The sequence below is a fragment of the Cheilinus undulatus genome, linkage group 6 (assembly GCF_018320785.1).
Source record: "Cheilinus undulatus linkage group 6, ASM1832078v1, whole genome shotgun sequence".
Lineage (NCBI taxonomy): Eukaryota > Metazoa > Chordata > Actinopteri > Labriformes > Labridae > Cheilinus > Cheilinus undulatus.
In genome coordinates this window covers 5192748-5210050 of record NC_054870.1, presented here as the reverse complement: position 1 = coordinate 5210050, position 17303 = coordinate 5192748, and the positions used below count along the sequence as shown (strand labels likewise).

The following is a 17303-nucleotide window of genomic DNA, read 5'->3' as shown; positions in this document are numbered from 1 at the left end:
CTGTATCATTATGTCTAGCTGCTCTGATTGGCCTATGAGAGACAGAGTGTTCAACCAGTCACCCACTGGATTATTTCTTAAAGGGTTGTGTCCTTCCTAAACATTTTGGGCTCTTGCTTAGATGGATGAGAGACATGTGAAACACACAATCTGGCATGTCAGGCTGGTAATTTTAATGAGAAAAAGGCCACAAACTTGTATGTAGGCTGTTCAATGTTGTACTCATGTCTATCCAGTCAACTGAAGTGATAAGTAACCACATTAAGTACAATAATAATCTGCAGGAAGGCAGGTGAAGCTAGCTGCTAACTTTAGCCACACTCTACTCGGCATCATATCACTGCTAACACAACAACCCTGTGTTGAATTTGACTGTTTTCTGAATATTTTCTCCACTTTTGGCTGGTTGTTTGAACACAATGTAAATGTCCATTAAGCTGAATAAGAAAATAGTTGCCTGGGGACATAACTACTCATACACCAACACAGAACTATGCAGGAGTGCATGTACAAAATGACTCATTGATGTCAAATAATCCCTAATTCTGGGACAGTACTTACACTTTCCAGGAGTTGATGTTCAGTTGCTTTCTCTGCTTATTTCTATGACTAAAGCTACTAAAGAGTTGACTAAAAATGTTAGTCCACAACCTTGTTCTATGAGAAAGATGAGGCCAGGGCTAACTAAAGTAGATCTCTGTTACCTAAAACTTTGACTGAAAGTGACTAAGGCCAGCCACACACTAGACAATTTTTTAATCTGAAATGATTTTAAAACCGTGAGAGACCACAGAGTTCAGGACAATTTCCAAAGATTTTTCATCTTTAATCCTCTGAATGCACTCTATAGACGATTCAGCCAGACTGTCAGATCACTGGAGACCACATACCTGCCAACCTGCCTACGACCTTGCGTGATCACGTAACTTCAGAAAAAAACAAAACACGGATGTCTGTCGATACCATCTTGCTGTCTCTCCACAACAGGCTGTCCTGGCGTGTGTTACAGGTGCAGCAACAATCATTAAAAAAGGGGGAAGACTCAGAACAAAATCCTGGCTGGAATTAAGGTACAGTTGTGTTTATCGTTGTGAGCGGTGAAAGTACGTATGATTCGTCTGGTGACGCTACTGGTGTGCTCGCTCTCATTGGTTGTTGTGGGTACTCCATCAGCGGCACTACAACCTAACGTCGTAAATGATTGATATTTACGATTCAGGTTCTAGGAGGCTACGATGGGATTTGAATGATACTGACACCACACACATGCAGACTACTTAGACAAATAATCATTTGCAACGAGGCTCCAGTCGGTATACGGCCCCACGATCATCAGGGGAGTCAAATCTTGGCTAAAATTGGGCTTAAAATCCTGTAGTGGCCGGCCTAAAAGTAAGTACGTTTTCATCAACCTAAAATGTAATTCCATGATATTTCTCCACTGTGGGTAAATCTGGCAAAGCACAGCCCTTATGTTGCTCCTCTGCCTCTGAGCTGTAGAAAACAGGGGGCCTGGATTTTGCAGGATGCATAGAACAAACAAGTATGATTTGGCACCAGATTCCAGCAAAGAGAATGCATGTTTTCACGAAGAGCTTTGACTAAAATATCATAGCTTTTTGTGGACTAAAACTGGACTCAAATGTTTTTCAGTTTTTTGTCAACTAAAACTAAAACAGGTTTAAATGAATAAAATGCAACTCAAACTTTTAAACAATTTAGTCTAGACTAAGACTAAAATTAAAAATAGCGGTCAGATTTAACACTGCTTCTCTGTGTAGGCCACTCAGCTTATGTTAATAATTAGGAGTTTTTCTCAACAATGAAAAAGTCAAACATTTTGTTTCTTCTGTTTTTGAAGTATCATTGGAAATAACTTACATTTATTTTTACTCAGTTGATTTCTATTTGGATTTAGACATCAGGCACAATGATGGCAGATGAAATCACTCTTTGTCTCTGTGGAAAGGTGCTACATTATTTTTGCTGTAATAACATAAAAATGGGGTGTTAGTGGTAATCAACCTCTCTTCAAAAATCTGAGAAGAAATACAATACCAGGGATGTTTGACAATGATTTGCCATTGTCAGAAAGTAATAACATTCAATTTCGTCCCTGACCACCGGCGTGTTGAGGACTGTGTGAGTGAAGAAGACCTCAGGGGTCCTCACTGGTTTCTAAACCCTTTTGTAGCTCAAGAGCAACAAGAACAGCCAATGCCTGTCACTCAGCAAACTTCAATTACGCTCAGGTACTCAACGTGTTCAAATCAATATAGTTTATTTCTACTAATGGGGTCATCCAAGTTGCCTGAAGTTGCCATTGTAAAATGAACTTCATGAATAAATTAACTTACCTTGGGACGTTTTCCAAAGGTGTCCCACTTAAGTTTAACAATTGTAAATCAAAACACTCCATGTGGCGTATTAAAGCAGATCGCTTGTCATCTTTAAATATGACCTGATCTTTATTGGTTTGATTTCCACTCAGCTATAATAGAAAGCGTGTGCGGCACCGTTGGCTGACACAGTGATTGAAAAATAAATGCTCCTGAGCAAAAGCCAGAGTCAGATTTTTTTTCTTTTTTATAAAACAAGAATCTTTGGCGTGTTCTTCATAATAATGTCATGGAGTTTAAATGAACTTGGAGTGTACTAGTTTTGATTATACTTTAAAAGAATGACTTAACCTCAGACAACTTTTCGGTAATATGGTAACCTTTGTTAACCTGACACGCCAGATGGATGTGTTCCACACATCCATCTGGGAAAGCTTCAACAGGAAATGTTTGAGAAAAGGCAGAGGATTTGATAAAAACTCGGGGTGTGATTGGATGAACGTTCTGTCTGTCACATCTCTACGGGCCAATCAGAGCAACAAACTACAGGACGTAGCAGCTATCGAGCTGCGTGTGCACAGCTACCGAGGAATAACGTGAAACATGGTGACTATAGACATGTAAGTACTTGACTTTTGTCATTTTTGAAAAGAAAACAACTCACTGCTGTTATTTGTTCTTTTAAAGAAGAAATGTCAAGTTCTGATAAAACTTACGCTTTAGCAGCATCCACACTAATCCCTTCCTCCAACTGCACCAGCTCTTGCTGCTGCTTGTTTATGTCACGACTCTGCCATGCCTGAAAGTACTGCCCCTCATCGCTGATTGGTCCTGTCACTTTCTAACCGGGTCCAAACGGTTCAGATGGGAGCTTAACAAGATGGATTCGCCAGTGAAAAACAAGAAAATGGGCGTATCCATCTGTTCTACAAAGTTAAACCTTTGTATCCATGTATTCAGATGTACAGTTGAAAGGTTTGAGCAACTATTCAAACTCCACTACCATCTACTGGTCGAAATCATCTGCTATACTGATAATTTTCTACTGGTTGATCTGGAGGTAGGTGGCATTTGTGGTGCCAAATGTTGTCACCACAGAGCTGAACAGTTATTGCCCACTATTCCAAGACCACTGACTTCACAAGTAGCAGCCGACAGCCAGAATTCATAAGTCACATCGGGCTCCACCAATCAGAGATACCCCTTTGTTACACTTGATGTGCAGTGTTCATTTTGGCAGCTGTTTTTGATTTGAGTCTTAGTCTTAGTCTTTAAATGAAATGCACTTTAATCATTTCTATCCTTTGACTTTTAGTCTTGTTTTGGTCGACGAAAACTCCAAACATTTTAGTTTCAGTCCATAAAAGTCCTCACTTTTAGTCTTTGCTTTAAGTCCATGCATTTATTTTCTTGCCTAAATTTGGTACTAAATGATGGTAGTATGTTCTCTGCACTCAGCCAAACCTGGGGTCCCTGCTTTCTACAGCTGAGTGGCAGAATAGATACAGATGCTTTGTTTTTGACAGATTTACCCACAGTGGAGAAAAATCATGGATTTCGAATGTCTGATGAAAACCTACATTACATTTTATTCTAGTTTTAGTCATCTTGATGAAAACTAAACTTAGTGTTTGTCAGTTTTAGTCATCACAGATCTTTACTTGTTTGTCTAAGTCTAGTTTTTGTCATGGAAATAAAGGCTGTCGACGAATAGTTTTAGTCGACAAAATTAACACTGGATTGTAGGTAGTGTAGTGCAGGCTGTGGATAAAATTAGGATGTTCCTTGACAAATTATTTCCCATCCAGTTCACACAAATTATAATTGAGTTAGTCAATAAGTCCAAAGTCTGGTAAAGGCATTCTGTGAACCTACTTCACTATGCAATGGTAAAACATTACACTGCAACAATGTTAAGTTTCTTTGCAGAATGTGCATATTAGGGCTGGGAAATTAATCTCAATTTAAATTAAATCGCATATGGCCTGCTGCAATTAGCAAATTGCATAAGTTGCAGTATTTCTTTTACTTGAAATGTGTCACATAACAGATTTTATGGACATTATGCAAACATTCAAGTGCCAAAACAGTGGTCCATTTAAATGTGACACACTTCCCTCTAATCCCTGCTTGCATTAATGCTGCTGCCGGCAAAGCTTCACCTCCTCCACCCCAGCTTCCTGCTTTATAGGTTAAGGTATTTGCACCCTCATATTCAGATTTATGCTACAATGGAATAATTGCTTCTGAAATAATTAAATTGTTTTTGATACACATCGCCGTAAATGTAATTGTCCATATGGGGATTTCCAGCCGTGCGCTCCCTGTAAAGTCAGAACATGCTGCTTGACTAACCCCGAGAGCATCTTTAGAGCAGAGCTTAGGTTATAATATAGAATCATTTATTGGCTGAATTTCTTTAAAAAGTGCACATTCACATTCCTGTGCTAATTGTACATTTGGCACAGCCTCTGAACAAATCCTATTTCATCAAAATGTGGCTCCTATGAGACATTTTCTGTGCCATCTCTTAGAAGTTGTTTATATCTATCTTACTTAACAGAATTTCAGCAGGAAGGCAGTGGTCACTAAACACAGCTACAGCTAGAGGCTACAGGCAGCTGCTTTACAGTTTGACCGGGATTGTAGGCCTGACACTACAAAGAAAATAATAATAAATAGAAGGGATGCACCCCAGTATCTGTGCTGATATTGAGCCTAAGTACTTGTACTCATAAAACATTGCATTGCAGGGTCCGACATTAACGGTTGCCTGCATGCCCGGGGCAACTTAAAAAAGACGACGGGCAAGCAAAACTTGTAAGGACTTGCCTGATCAGGCAAGCACGACTCTGAGCTTTTCTATTCATTAATTTTATTATTTTCCTCTCTTGTTTCTGTTACTACGGAGCCCCCAAGTAGCCAGATGCAGTGTGTCGCTGCCTCCATTGGCTGAGTGTGTCTGCTGAAGTGCAGACAGCTGCACAAACTTTAACTACAAACCTTTATGAAGGTAAATACTGTCATCAGTAAAGATTCATGCTAGGTCACATCAATAAATCTGTTACCCACAAAAAGAAGACAGGCTTTAACTTCCAAGTTTAAACGTTTATTATTTTAAATCCGTATTTTATTACCGTCGGATGCGCTCGACGGAGGAGCGTGTGTAAGAGAAGAGAGCAGAGGAAGTCTGCCAGTGGTGCATCTCTTTAGTTTGCTCATTCATTGAGGTGTGCTGTCGTGTTTAATCTGAAGCTTCCCATTTCCTTGTTTTAACCTTTTCTCAGCCACATCCTGCCGATGCTCTCTCACACTCCACATCTTATGACAGTTATGCCGATACGCATCATCAACGAGCATAACACACATAGATCGCATGTGGAGATAACGTCATATCCAGTAAAAGTTGTCCAAACGTGGGCATTTTATTTGATCTTTAATCCACTAATGATTATAAATATTGTCAAAAGAGTGGCAGAGCTGGTTTTAGTCATTTGGAGGCCCAGGGCAAAGACCAATATGAGGCCCTTCCCCCTTTTACTAAAGAATGAATAATGAGTGGAAAAAAATGAAAAAGCATCTCTTTTATGTTGATAAAGTCACAGAACTCCAGTAAATGCCCCAATGTGAGAAATAAATACCCAAATAGCCAACCATCATTCATCATTTCCTTTGAAAAGCATCTCAGAGCTCAAACTCAGCTCATTCTAATATCTTAAAAAATCTTTAGGCCAGGCGGAACTTTCATAACGCTGGTGTTGGGCCAAAGACTGGTATCTCCAAAATGATCACTTTTCAGGGATTGAAAAGTTTATAATTTATAAAAATGATATAAATATCATTTATAAAAACCAATTAAAATCATGAAAAATTGAGATAGAAGGTTTTAGCCTGATGTCAGTGATAAATAAAATTAATATATGCTCATTGTCAGTGACATATTGGTTCTTCTGACTCTATACAGATATTTGTATCCCATTAACCTCATAATTATCCACCAATCTACTGTTTTATTTCATTTCAACTACAGATAATCTAATCTATTATCTACCTTATATTCCCGGTTTGTATTGAGGCTCTCACTAAAGTATTTTTTAGACAATGTGGCTCTTTGGTAGAATAAGGTTGAGTACCTGGTCTAACTGTTACAGTTCCAGGGTGGAACTGTGAAATAGCACTTTAAAGGGGCACCATGTAGTTTTGGGGAAGACATTTTTAATCAAACAAGAAAAATCTTAATTGGTTGATTTCCATGTGTCTGCAAAATGTCTTCAGTTTCATGATGAATAAACCAAATAAAAACAGGAGAAAAGCACCATTTTATACTTGGTATATATGTAGCAGACCCCACCACCTCTCTAGTGTCAGGGTTTAGCTGACCTCATTTCCCTCTGAGAAAAGTTGGTTTCATCAGCTGCAAAAAAAATATTTCTGAGTTTGTATTATTACCTTATTAGTATTGTAAATATGAAATTCCTGAGTTTGAATTTCTTTGGAAAACAACCTGGTGCAGCTTTCACATTGCACTGATCTGTACAAAGTTAAATATAATTTTCAGTGGGCTAACACATAGCTAATAAATACAGTTTTCTTTAGAAAGAAGTGTTGTGTATTGCTTTCCACAGTTGACAGGCAATGGATTTTAGTTCTAAGTATGTTGTGAGCAAAATGTATGTACTTGACAGCCAGAAAAAGTACCTGCTGGACGGGGCAAGTAGGAATTTAGATGGGGCAAGTAGATTTGGGAAGCACTTGCCCTGAAGGGCAAGTAGGCAAAAACCTTAAAGTCGGACCCTGCATTGCATTATAACATAAATAAGGAACAATCAGGTAGGAGGGCCTGGAAGTCTCCCTCCAAACATTTATTTCCCTGTACGCTGATCAATTTCATGGAACCAATTAGTGCGTTTTCTACACCTTTTTAAATTATGAATTTCTTGTGTTTCATCTTTTGTGTTTTTGAATCTACTTTATCCATTTTCCATCCATTTTTTTTATTTATTCATAAAAGACCAGAAAACAGCCAATAAAACAAAACCTAGAATGTGATTTTTTCATGACACATGGTCACGCAGTAAAGAAGGAGACTGCATTAATTCACAGTGGTCTGATAATTTCTGTAATCGGTGTTAAAAAGATTAAAATCACATGCACCCGCACAAATAAGTTCAAGTAATCACACACCAGAACACTGGTATCTATCGTGCCAACAGGTACATGCATAACCAGGTTTCTGTGTGTGAAGGTCATTTCCTTAATATGATCAAAATTGGAAAAGGCCCAAAACCAAGTTATCTAAATCCATTCAAACACACTTGTGAACATTATTTTATGTCATTCAGAAACAACAGGCATTCTATCAAATGTGTACTTCACCTGAAGTTCTGCTTTCAGACAGCACTAATTCAAAACTACTGGCTCTTCTTTCCTCTGTTAGGCATTTAAAACACTGAGAATAAAGCAGAAGTTCATCCTCTGAAGGTCCTGTGACCCTGAGGAAAAAAAGCTGACACATGAACGACGTGACTCACTGGTGTTCAACATTTCCATCGTGAGACGGCCCAGGAAACAAACACCGAATTATTCAAAAGCTTTTATATTTAGAGCTTGGTCTCCTAAGCAGGAAAAGTTCTACCTTATTGAAAATATCCAGTAAGGGTGAGACTTTTTGACATTACCTTCAACTTTAGAAACAAGAAGCTGAGTTTATCCACAGCTTGCCATTTGCTAAAAAAATCACTAAAAATGGTCACAACTGTGCTCCGACATTCTGACCAGTGTTATGCTTATAACAGCTAAATTAACCATTAACCAAGCCAGCAGCAGAAAGTTAGAGCAGCTAAACAAACTTCTGTCCAACACTGTAACACTGCTGTTCATTTAATTTTCAAACTTTTCAGGCAACCTCTGGTCCAGAAAAATGAAGCCAATGTGGAAGTGCAAAAAAATGCAAAATGATGAGTGTCCACTTGAGGCTGGCTGCAGGAACACTGGAAATCACATAAACAACACATTAAAAAGCTGTTTCTTTACACTACAAATAAACTGGTTTACGGCCTGGCTGAAAGGAAACGAGTTTCATTAGCTGAAATCTTCATGTGCTCTCACTGTACGGGGGGTGAATTTTTGGTACCACAGTCGTTTAGATTACACTTAGGAAAAACCTCACTGCGCACTAACTGGTGCGCCTCATTTGACTGACAGGCAGACACCACCTCCAGAAGGCCAGCTTTAATGCTAGCTGAGCTGACAGGAAGCCGAACTCAGTGGGCGGGCTCTTGCCTGCCGTAAGGTTGACCCAAAGTTCAGTTGAGACAGCGATTTCAATATGGAGGCCACCACAGGTTGGCTTCAAAAGCAGTTTGAGTCTGCCTATTGTACTCAAACAGCTGCCGTCAAACAGGCTTTGTCTGATTCCTTTGACAGTCTATGGTCTCACCTCGTTGTGGGGCAGCCCAGCAGCAGAGAAGATGGGAATCTTCTGTCCTCTGGCGATGCTGTTCATGCCATCGATGGCTGAGATGCCGGTCTGAATCATCTCCTCGGGGTAGATACGGCACTGAGGATTGATGGGCTGACCTGGAAAACACAGAAACATTTAAATGACGAGGAAAACAACGGCTTGCTTTACTTTTCAGTAAACACATCGTAGACATACAACAGGAAATGTGTTTAATAGTGTATAATAATGCAATAGAGGGATGAAAAGAGTACTGAGTCAAGATAATAGCTGCCTACATTTATTAAACTTAAATCAAAATTGTAACAGAGTGGAGTTAACTGTAGTAATTCACAGTTTGGTAATACTGTAAGATTGTGATTATACAGGACAATATGAAAGAAGGCAATTCAGTAAAAGCCATAAATGTGTCATGAGTCTACTCTCTTGGTTATCAAGGAAAATACAGAGAATAATGGTAGTTTAAAACAAGAGTTTCCCAACCCCCTCTCCCCAATCTTAATAATTGTTAAGAAGTTTGCAAATCTAATTTTGGCAGCCTCAGAGCAGACAAAGCCTCGTGCCCCCTTGAGATCTTTGGTGCCCCCCTGGGGGTTCCTGAACCCCAGGGTGGAAATCAACTCAAAACATACAAATATTAAGTAGCATAAAAATACAGAACCTGAAGGTTTTACAGTACCGTTTTCAAAATAAGTTAATATTTTTCAAACAATAAATTATTTTTCCATTTTTAAAAAACAACTGTACTTCTATGAAGTTTAGAGATGGCACTGTTGTAAACTTTAAGGCTCCTCGCAGATATTTTTGTAAACCTTTCAACAAGTACTTTAATACTAAAATAAATGCAGCCTTTTATGTGATTATTTAACTGCATAATCTGACATTGAAACTGACATTAAATCCATTGTGCAGCACAAGTTCAATGCTGTTTAAAAACAGTGAACAAAACATCTTAAATGTCTTTTGTTGTGCAACAATTTGGCAATCAGAAAAATACACACCGGCAGTGTGTTTCTGTGCAGCTGTGGAGCTCTTGCTGGTACCGTCTGTTCTTGGAGTTCTTGGTCCTTTTGGGTACCAGTAGGCAAGCTCAGCTGTCTTACTAGGATGATGGTTATAAAGTTCAGACCAACAGCCCTGCTGTTTACTTATTGTTTTACATTGAGGACTCTGTTTAATAACATGTCAACTCATACTGCATCCCTATTGAACAAAAAAACAATGTTTGTTCTCATTAATTAAATCTCTTATAATCAGGTAGAAAAATAGTGAAAAGTTCACTTCTGCATTTGTGCTAGAAGCAGTCCTGGGATGTGCATGCACTCCAGTCTCAGATCCAGCTGTGCTATTAAAGTGGCTGGGCAAGTTTTAACTGTGTACCATTATTATTTTCTTGCTTGTCATTATTTCTTAACAATTATATTCAGTTCACTGAACCCAGAAAATACAAATACACGTAACACTGCGTGTTCTTAGTGTATGAAAAATGAAACATTTCTCAAATAATAACAGTCACGACAACTTGGTGGACTAACTTCTCCCTCTTTCAGGGGTCATCAATTAAAATTCTCAGAGGTCCAGTCTGATAAAAAATTGCCTCAAGTACAGGTCTGGAACACAATTTAATCTAACTTTTAATATAATTCAGCACTTTTCTTTAAAAAAAACATTGAAAGTAAGTGTTAAATTAGTTGTAGCTGATTTTTGAGAATTATGGAAAGGTTAAATTATAAACTAGAAAAGCACTCGGAGAGCGCAGACCTCCACCATTAGCCCGATCTCCCAGTAGCACAGAATCCTTTCCTGGATCCAGACGGTGATCCGGATCACTCCCAAAATCTACTCAGTTCTTCCTTATGACATTTCTGACACTTCTTGAATATTTCATCAAAATCCGTCCTTAACTTTTTGAGTTATGTTGCTAACAAACTAACTAACAAACCCTGCCAATCACATAACCTCCTTGGCGGAGGTAATTAGAATAAAACAATATGACTAGAATACAGAAATTACTTTTATTTGTTAGTAAAAGCTGCTTTGTAGACCCTTTAAATACAAAGACGGGTACCCACAGACAGCTCTAGATTAGGTTCGCTCAAACAAAAAGGCTTAATTGTAGAAGAACTAAATAAAGATGAAGCATTGGTTTCCTCTATTGTTTTTTAAAGACAATAATTTACAAAGCCAATTTTCAAATTAAAAATTAAATCATCATATTAAAAATTTGAAAACTTTTCCTCTCCTCTCTCCCACACCTTTTTCACATTCATCAAGAGAAGATGATGATGCTGTTCAAATTTTAAAACTGAGCTGGAATCAGACGGTACCTGAGTAGTACATGGATTTATTTGGCTACTTAGAGCCAAAATAACTTTGAGGGAACATTTTTGGTCAGAGAAAGATTGCGCCAATGATCAAATCAGGCCTTGAGGTCATTTATTGTCTGCTTCCTCAGATCACAGTGTGGTTGCTAAGAGATGAGCGCTAATGTTTGACATAACTGCATTTAATAGTGCTGTCACTTCACCGCAAGAAATTTTCTGGTTTGAACTCTGGTCAGGGCCTCTTGGTGCAGAGTGTGTGTGTTCTCTCCGTGAATGTGTGGGTTCTCTCCAGGTACTCAAACTTCCTCCCACAGTCCATGAACATGCTCATAAGGGTTACTGGTGACTCTAAACTGGCTGTAGGTGTGTGCCTGGTTGTCTGTGTCTCTATATGTCAGCTAGGGCTGAACAATTTGAGAAAACAGTCTGATTGCGATTTTTTTCGCCAATTATTGCGATTTGATATGCAATTATTATTAAGTTCCTCACCTTACGTATTTTACAACAAACACAAGCAATTAATCATTCTATATTAAAAACAACACAATATTAGATAAAACTAGGGCTGAAAAATTCTGAAAAAATAACATAATTCTGATGATTTTGACTCATATTGCAAATTGGATATGAATAATTGTTTTACAACTTTTGCAATTTGAAAATTGCAGCAGGCTGTATTGCGATTTAATCTCATTTTAGATTAATTGCCCAGCCCCAATGTCAGGCCTGCAATTGACTGGCGACCAGCTCAGGGTGTACCCCGCCTCTCATCCAGTGACAGCTGAAATAGGGTCCAGACCCCTGGTTTTGTTTTTAAACCCCATGGGGAGAATGAACATTAAACTGTTCATCCGTTTACAATAAAGAAGTGCCTTTTGTTGTCACCTTTTCCCATTTCAAAGCAGTGTCTCTCCTTTCCCCTAATTCACTTTCTCCCCTGTGTTTCTGAGACTTCCTGACTTCCTTGTCCCCACATCTTTCCTCACTGTCTCTCGTCTGAGTGAGGCCCCTTATTGGCTGAGTAATGTCATGTGTAACTATCATTAAGACGAGAGAAGGTGCGCAGGTCAAGATAGATCACTGTTAATGTAAAAAGCTGCACAGGCTGAACTCAGGGTTTTAGTTAATATGAGATAACAGGGCCCCAAGGGTCCAGACTGGACAGCACTTGGGGCTGGATCTGGACCGCAGTGCGCTAAATAGTGACCTTAGCCTTAGTTGGTTGGATCTTGAAATCATTCCATTCTAGTGATGTAGAGCATTGGTTCCCAGCCTGAGGTGTGGGACCCCTGGAGGGGCGCCAAAGATCTTGAGGGGGGTGCGAGGCTTTGTCCGCTCTGAGGGTGCCAAAATTAGATTTTCAAATATTGACTAAAACCATGATAAAGCAGTTATTAAGTAGTTTATACACAGGTCCTTTGATAAGAAAGCATGCAGAGGCCTTTTTTAGGGTATTATCAGTGAAAATATTCAAATCTATGTTGTTTTTTGGCAGCAGTGTGTCGCTTTTACTTCTCTCTTGGGTCCTGGGGGGGCTCTGCTTTTCTTTGGTACATGTATGGGGGAGCTTTTGTTTTTTAATAAGGAGAATAAGTGCTGCCAATCTGGGAGGCTGGTCAGACTTTTACAAATTTTCTAGTGATGCATGGTAAGTTCTTCTTTTTTTCAGTTTTTATTATTAAACAGCTACCAATGATTTCCTACTTCTAAAGTCAGAGACTAACAATATAATCAATATTTTTATTTCAATTTTTGCCCTTTTTTACTAATTTTTGCACATCTAGGATTAAGGGAGGTTCATGTGTAGTGAGCAAAGATATTTCTAACCAATTCTAACTGACATCACATCAAAAAAGAATGCACAGTTCAGACTTTTTAACCTTTATCTATTTTTTTTGATTAGAACATTTCTGTACTTGCATATCTTGAAAAAGTGCTCTTCAAAATTTGTGTTAAGCTTCTATTTATATATAGAATTTATGATCCAATATAGCAGAAAGCAGCATGATGAACCAGATTATAGAGGACGCACCCATGATGTCCAGGTAGTCCTCAGCCAGCACGCTGGGTCCACGGTCGATGGGTTTGCCTGAGCCGTTGAACACACGCCCTGAAAAAGAAGGATTTTCTCTTTCAGTAGAATTCATTGCATAAATAACTACTTGGTTTATCTGGGAGTGGCATTCAAAGATAATTACGAAGAAAGTGGAATAAAAAAATTCATTAGATGAGCCTTCCAACCACATCTGATCTATTCTGTTTTGAGTCAGACTCTAAACAGTTCAGAGTGGCTCTGATGGCTCTCGTCGAGTCTACAAGTAACAAGTAGAAGTAATTATAAATTCATGGACAGGATTAATGATACTTCAAAAACAAAAGCGATTTTACTTTCTATTGCTATTCAAACATACGTTACCTTGTGCTGTACTGAGATAATCACACTGATAGAGACGTTCAAGAACAGCGAGAAAAAAAGGCTCGATTCACCACTGATTTGCTTTTAACACTAACTGGGCAGACTGAATCCTAAGTTAAATAAGCGAACTGAAAGAATTCCCACTATTTTAATTTAAAGAGCATTCAAATGCTTTCCAGTTTTTGTGTAATAAATAAAGACCAGATCTTTGGACAAATGGTGGATTTTCACTTGATTCATTGGAGTGTTTTACCGAGGTGGGATGAGAGAGGAGTGCTTTAAAAGGTTGATCTTACCCAGCATGTCCTCTGACACCGGGGTACGCAGGATATCACCGGTGAACTCGCAGGCCGTCTTCTTAGCATCGATACCTGAAGTTCCCTCAAACACCTAAGTAAACACAGATATGAAAGGCCATTAAGATAAAAAGCCTCAAGACAATTAGGCAATAACATCACATCATTAGCTAAGTCCACATTTTTTATCTTTCACTAAAAACAGGACGTGTTTACTCTTAAATACCTGGACAGATGTGACAGCTTTCTTATACTATCAATGCTACATACATCATTCTCATCAACTGTTTCTTTATTAAGATACAAAGCACACCTGAGTACGCTTCAATCCCATTTCACCTCCGGCCCCTTTTCATACGTTTTGTGTGTCCCATCTGAGGATAGGGGTCCTGATTCTTGTTGAGATAGGGGGGCAGAGTGAAGATCTCCAGCTAAGCTGCCTTTAAATAAAGATTTTCCAGCGGAAAACTCCAAAGACAGAAAGAATGTTCTTGACCATCTTTTATCCATGACGGAGACTAGACTAACCTCCTCATACACCAACTGTGCTGGCATCTGATGCAACGGTTTTGCTACAACCGCAGGCGTGTCAGGACTGCAGTGTAGCCTTGAGTAGATTAGGACTCAAGATCACAAGATCATGGGAGAACTACAAGTTCACCTGGGAAAAGTATGTAAATAGCACATTTTTTTGCCTCCCGAGGTTGATTTGCTGTTCATTTCGACATGATTCCATGATTTTATTGCTTCTACCATGGGTGAGTACTTTATGAAGTTTTAAGGTTGATGTTTTCTACAAAAGATGTGTGGTGTCAGGTGAAATTCTGTGGTTTTCCAGGTCAACAGTTAACTTTTCCTCATCACTGGCACCACAGTAGCTTCGTGACCCACTGGCATATTTGTGACCTGTAGCTTGTGCCACAGTATTAAACTTAATCTAGATATTGTGATGATTTATGATCAAGAATCTGAGCATCATGTTGTATTTGAAGGTGACTGGATACTTCCTTCTGGCTGTTTGGATCAATCTGCTCTACTAGTACATGGACTGACGCAGTGTGGCAGCGCAGTCTGTGAAGAAATTCCCAATCCATTTCTTGCCTCTGCAAGTCAACCGTGCAGAATGCTGGGTATCAAAAAAACCACTTCATCAGGATTGTCAAGTGGGAAACCCTTCTTTGTCTGTGTTTTGTGTTTCAATATCGCATTATTTCCTTTCACTTTGGGTCTAAAACTGAAGTACTTTTGATTCCTTTATTTTTACTGTGCAAAGCACTTTTGACTACTAAATATTGCCTCCTCAAATTAAACAACTGCAGCAATGTGAGGTATTGTATGGCACCCATGGATCAGTGAGACAGACTCGGGGCTAAAACATGCCCTGAGTTGAAAGTCTGCACTCTCTCCATTAATTTAAGTGAACCATTACCCCACTCTGGAAGTGGCCAACTTAGTTGACAACTACACCCATGGTGCAGAAGTTCTTAATATCAATACAATAATAATTCAAGAAACATGTGCAACTGAATCCCAGCAGTGATCCCTGTACAACAGGCAACATCTAGACACAGCTAAATTCTGAAATATATCTAAACACCCTGCACAAAGGCATGATGGGAAAACTTGAAATGGCATCAGGCAGAGCTTGGGTCAACTGACTCTCTACAGAGCTGGACTAGCACTAATGAATGAACTAGAACTAATGTCAGCGAAGAAGAATTGATTTCTGGTTTATAGCACGAACATTTAGCATGGCTAAAGGAAGCAAAATATAAAGTCAAAACCATATCAGGTCAGTGCATAAACTTGTGTACTAGCGAATACCAGTACCTGAATTTCAAGCAGTATCGGACATATTTCCGATACTGGTATCAGAATCAGAACTCTAGTGAAAAGTAAGTTTAGTTTTCTTTAGGGAGACTAAACCAGGCTCAAATGTTTGTGCGGGACTATTCAAAATAAAGGATATTTCTCCACTGTGGGTATCAGCGACAAGGAATGTCAGCATGTTTACAAGTGTTTGCATGACATGTTGAGCCGTGGTTTTCAAATGGCAGGTGGGACTCAAAAGTGCGCCGTGAAGCTGTTTCCTGTGCATCATGAGTAAGTGCCAGAAAAAAAAGGAAAAAAAAGTGGCAAAAAATTTCTGATGCATAAAGGCCGTAAGGGGACATACAGAAAATCTATACATTTTTAGGTTTTCTTGTGATGCCAAGGGAACTTCAGACCTTTTCTCAAGATATCAAATCATCAATCTGGTTCTCAGGAGAACAACTGGTTTTCCCAAGATAACTGGGAAATTACTCAACAAAATACCAAATTTCTTTTTAAAACACTTTCTTTTTCTCAATTTCTTATGTTCCATTTATAGTCCAAACTGTAACATTTTTCATTAAATACACTTAAGTGGGACAGGGACCCATATTCAGAGGCTACAGTACTCAATGCACTGGTCATAGTCTTGGCTCCCTCCAGCTATCCTGCATAAATAAAGGCACGAAATGCCTCAAATAATATTGAAAAAAAGAAAAAAGAGAAGAAGAATTAACAATGAAACAGAGTGCTATAAAAAAATCATAACTGAATTCTGTGTCGATTAATTATGGTTCTTTTGATTATGAACAAAATGCTCCTGGTAGAAATGCTTGTCATTTTCCTGACATCTGCCCAGGCAAGAGCTTGAAGAACTTGAAGAGTCAACTCTTCTGATGAGGGGGGTTTCACCACCACCCTTTATAACTACTAATTACACAATGTGCCATTATTTTGGAATTAGGGTTGTAAATATATATAAAATGAGTTAAATTTAAAATAAAACTATAGTCATGAGGCAAGATTTATGTTGAAATCGTGTAAAAAAATCCATGTCATGTTTTTTTCATGAATCAGTGCTATTGGTCACCCTTTATGTGTGTCTGTAGGTTTATGAATTTCTAACCAATTAAAGAATGTTAAGAAGATGCTAACTATCACTAACCTGACACGCCAGATGGATGTGTTTCACACATCCATCTGGGAAGGTTCAATAGGAAACGTTTGAGAAAAGGCAGAGGATTTGAAAAAAACTCGGAGTGTGACTGGGTGAACGTTCTGTCTGTCACATCTCTATGGGCCAATCAGAGCAACAAAACACGTTATGTAGCTGCTATCGAGCTGCGCGTGCGCAGCTACTGAGGAATAATTTCATTTTAGCCAATGAACTGAGTACTAACCACAAGCCGACCTGTCCTCTTCCTGTTTAGCCTAAAGGGCACAATGTCCATGATTTCCAAAGAAAAAGTAAGAAAAAAATTCTGCATTTTTGTGTAGAATTTGCACTGGATCAGCACTGATTCTGTGTCTCACCTGGACGACTGCCTTGCTTCCAATCACCTCCAGAACCTGTCCGCTCCTCTTGGTGCCATCAGGCAGGGTCAGGTGAACAATCTCAGCGTACCTGGGGAACTAGACCAAAAGCATTTCACTCAG

General features: G+C 38.9%; 1 protein-coding gene across 1 annotated transcript in view; it reads right to left on the bottom strand.

Annotated features, from left to right (window-relative positions):
• Positions 1-17303, bottom strand: part of atp6v1ba (ATPase, H+ transporting, lysosomal, V1 subunit B, member a) — a 64261-nt gene that overhangs the window by 22148 nt on the left and 24810 nt on the right. The window contains exons 3-6 of the mRNA XM_041790069.1: positions 17181-17279; positions 13836-13929; positions 13156-13233; positions 8779-8918 (exon numbers count right to left, since the gene is read on the bottom strand). Of these exons, the coding sequence (XP_041646003.1) occupies positions 8779-8918; positions 13156-13233; positions 13836-13929; positions 17181-17279 (411 nt within the window). The remainder of the gene's footprint in view (positions 1-8778; positions 8919-13155; positions 13234-13835; positions 13930-17180; positions 17280-17303) is intronic.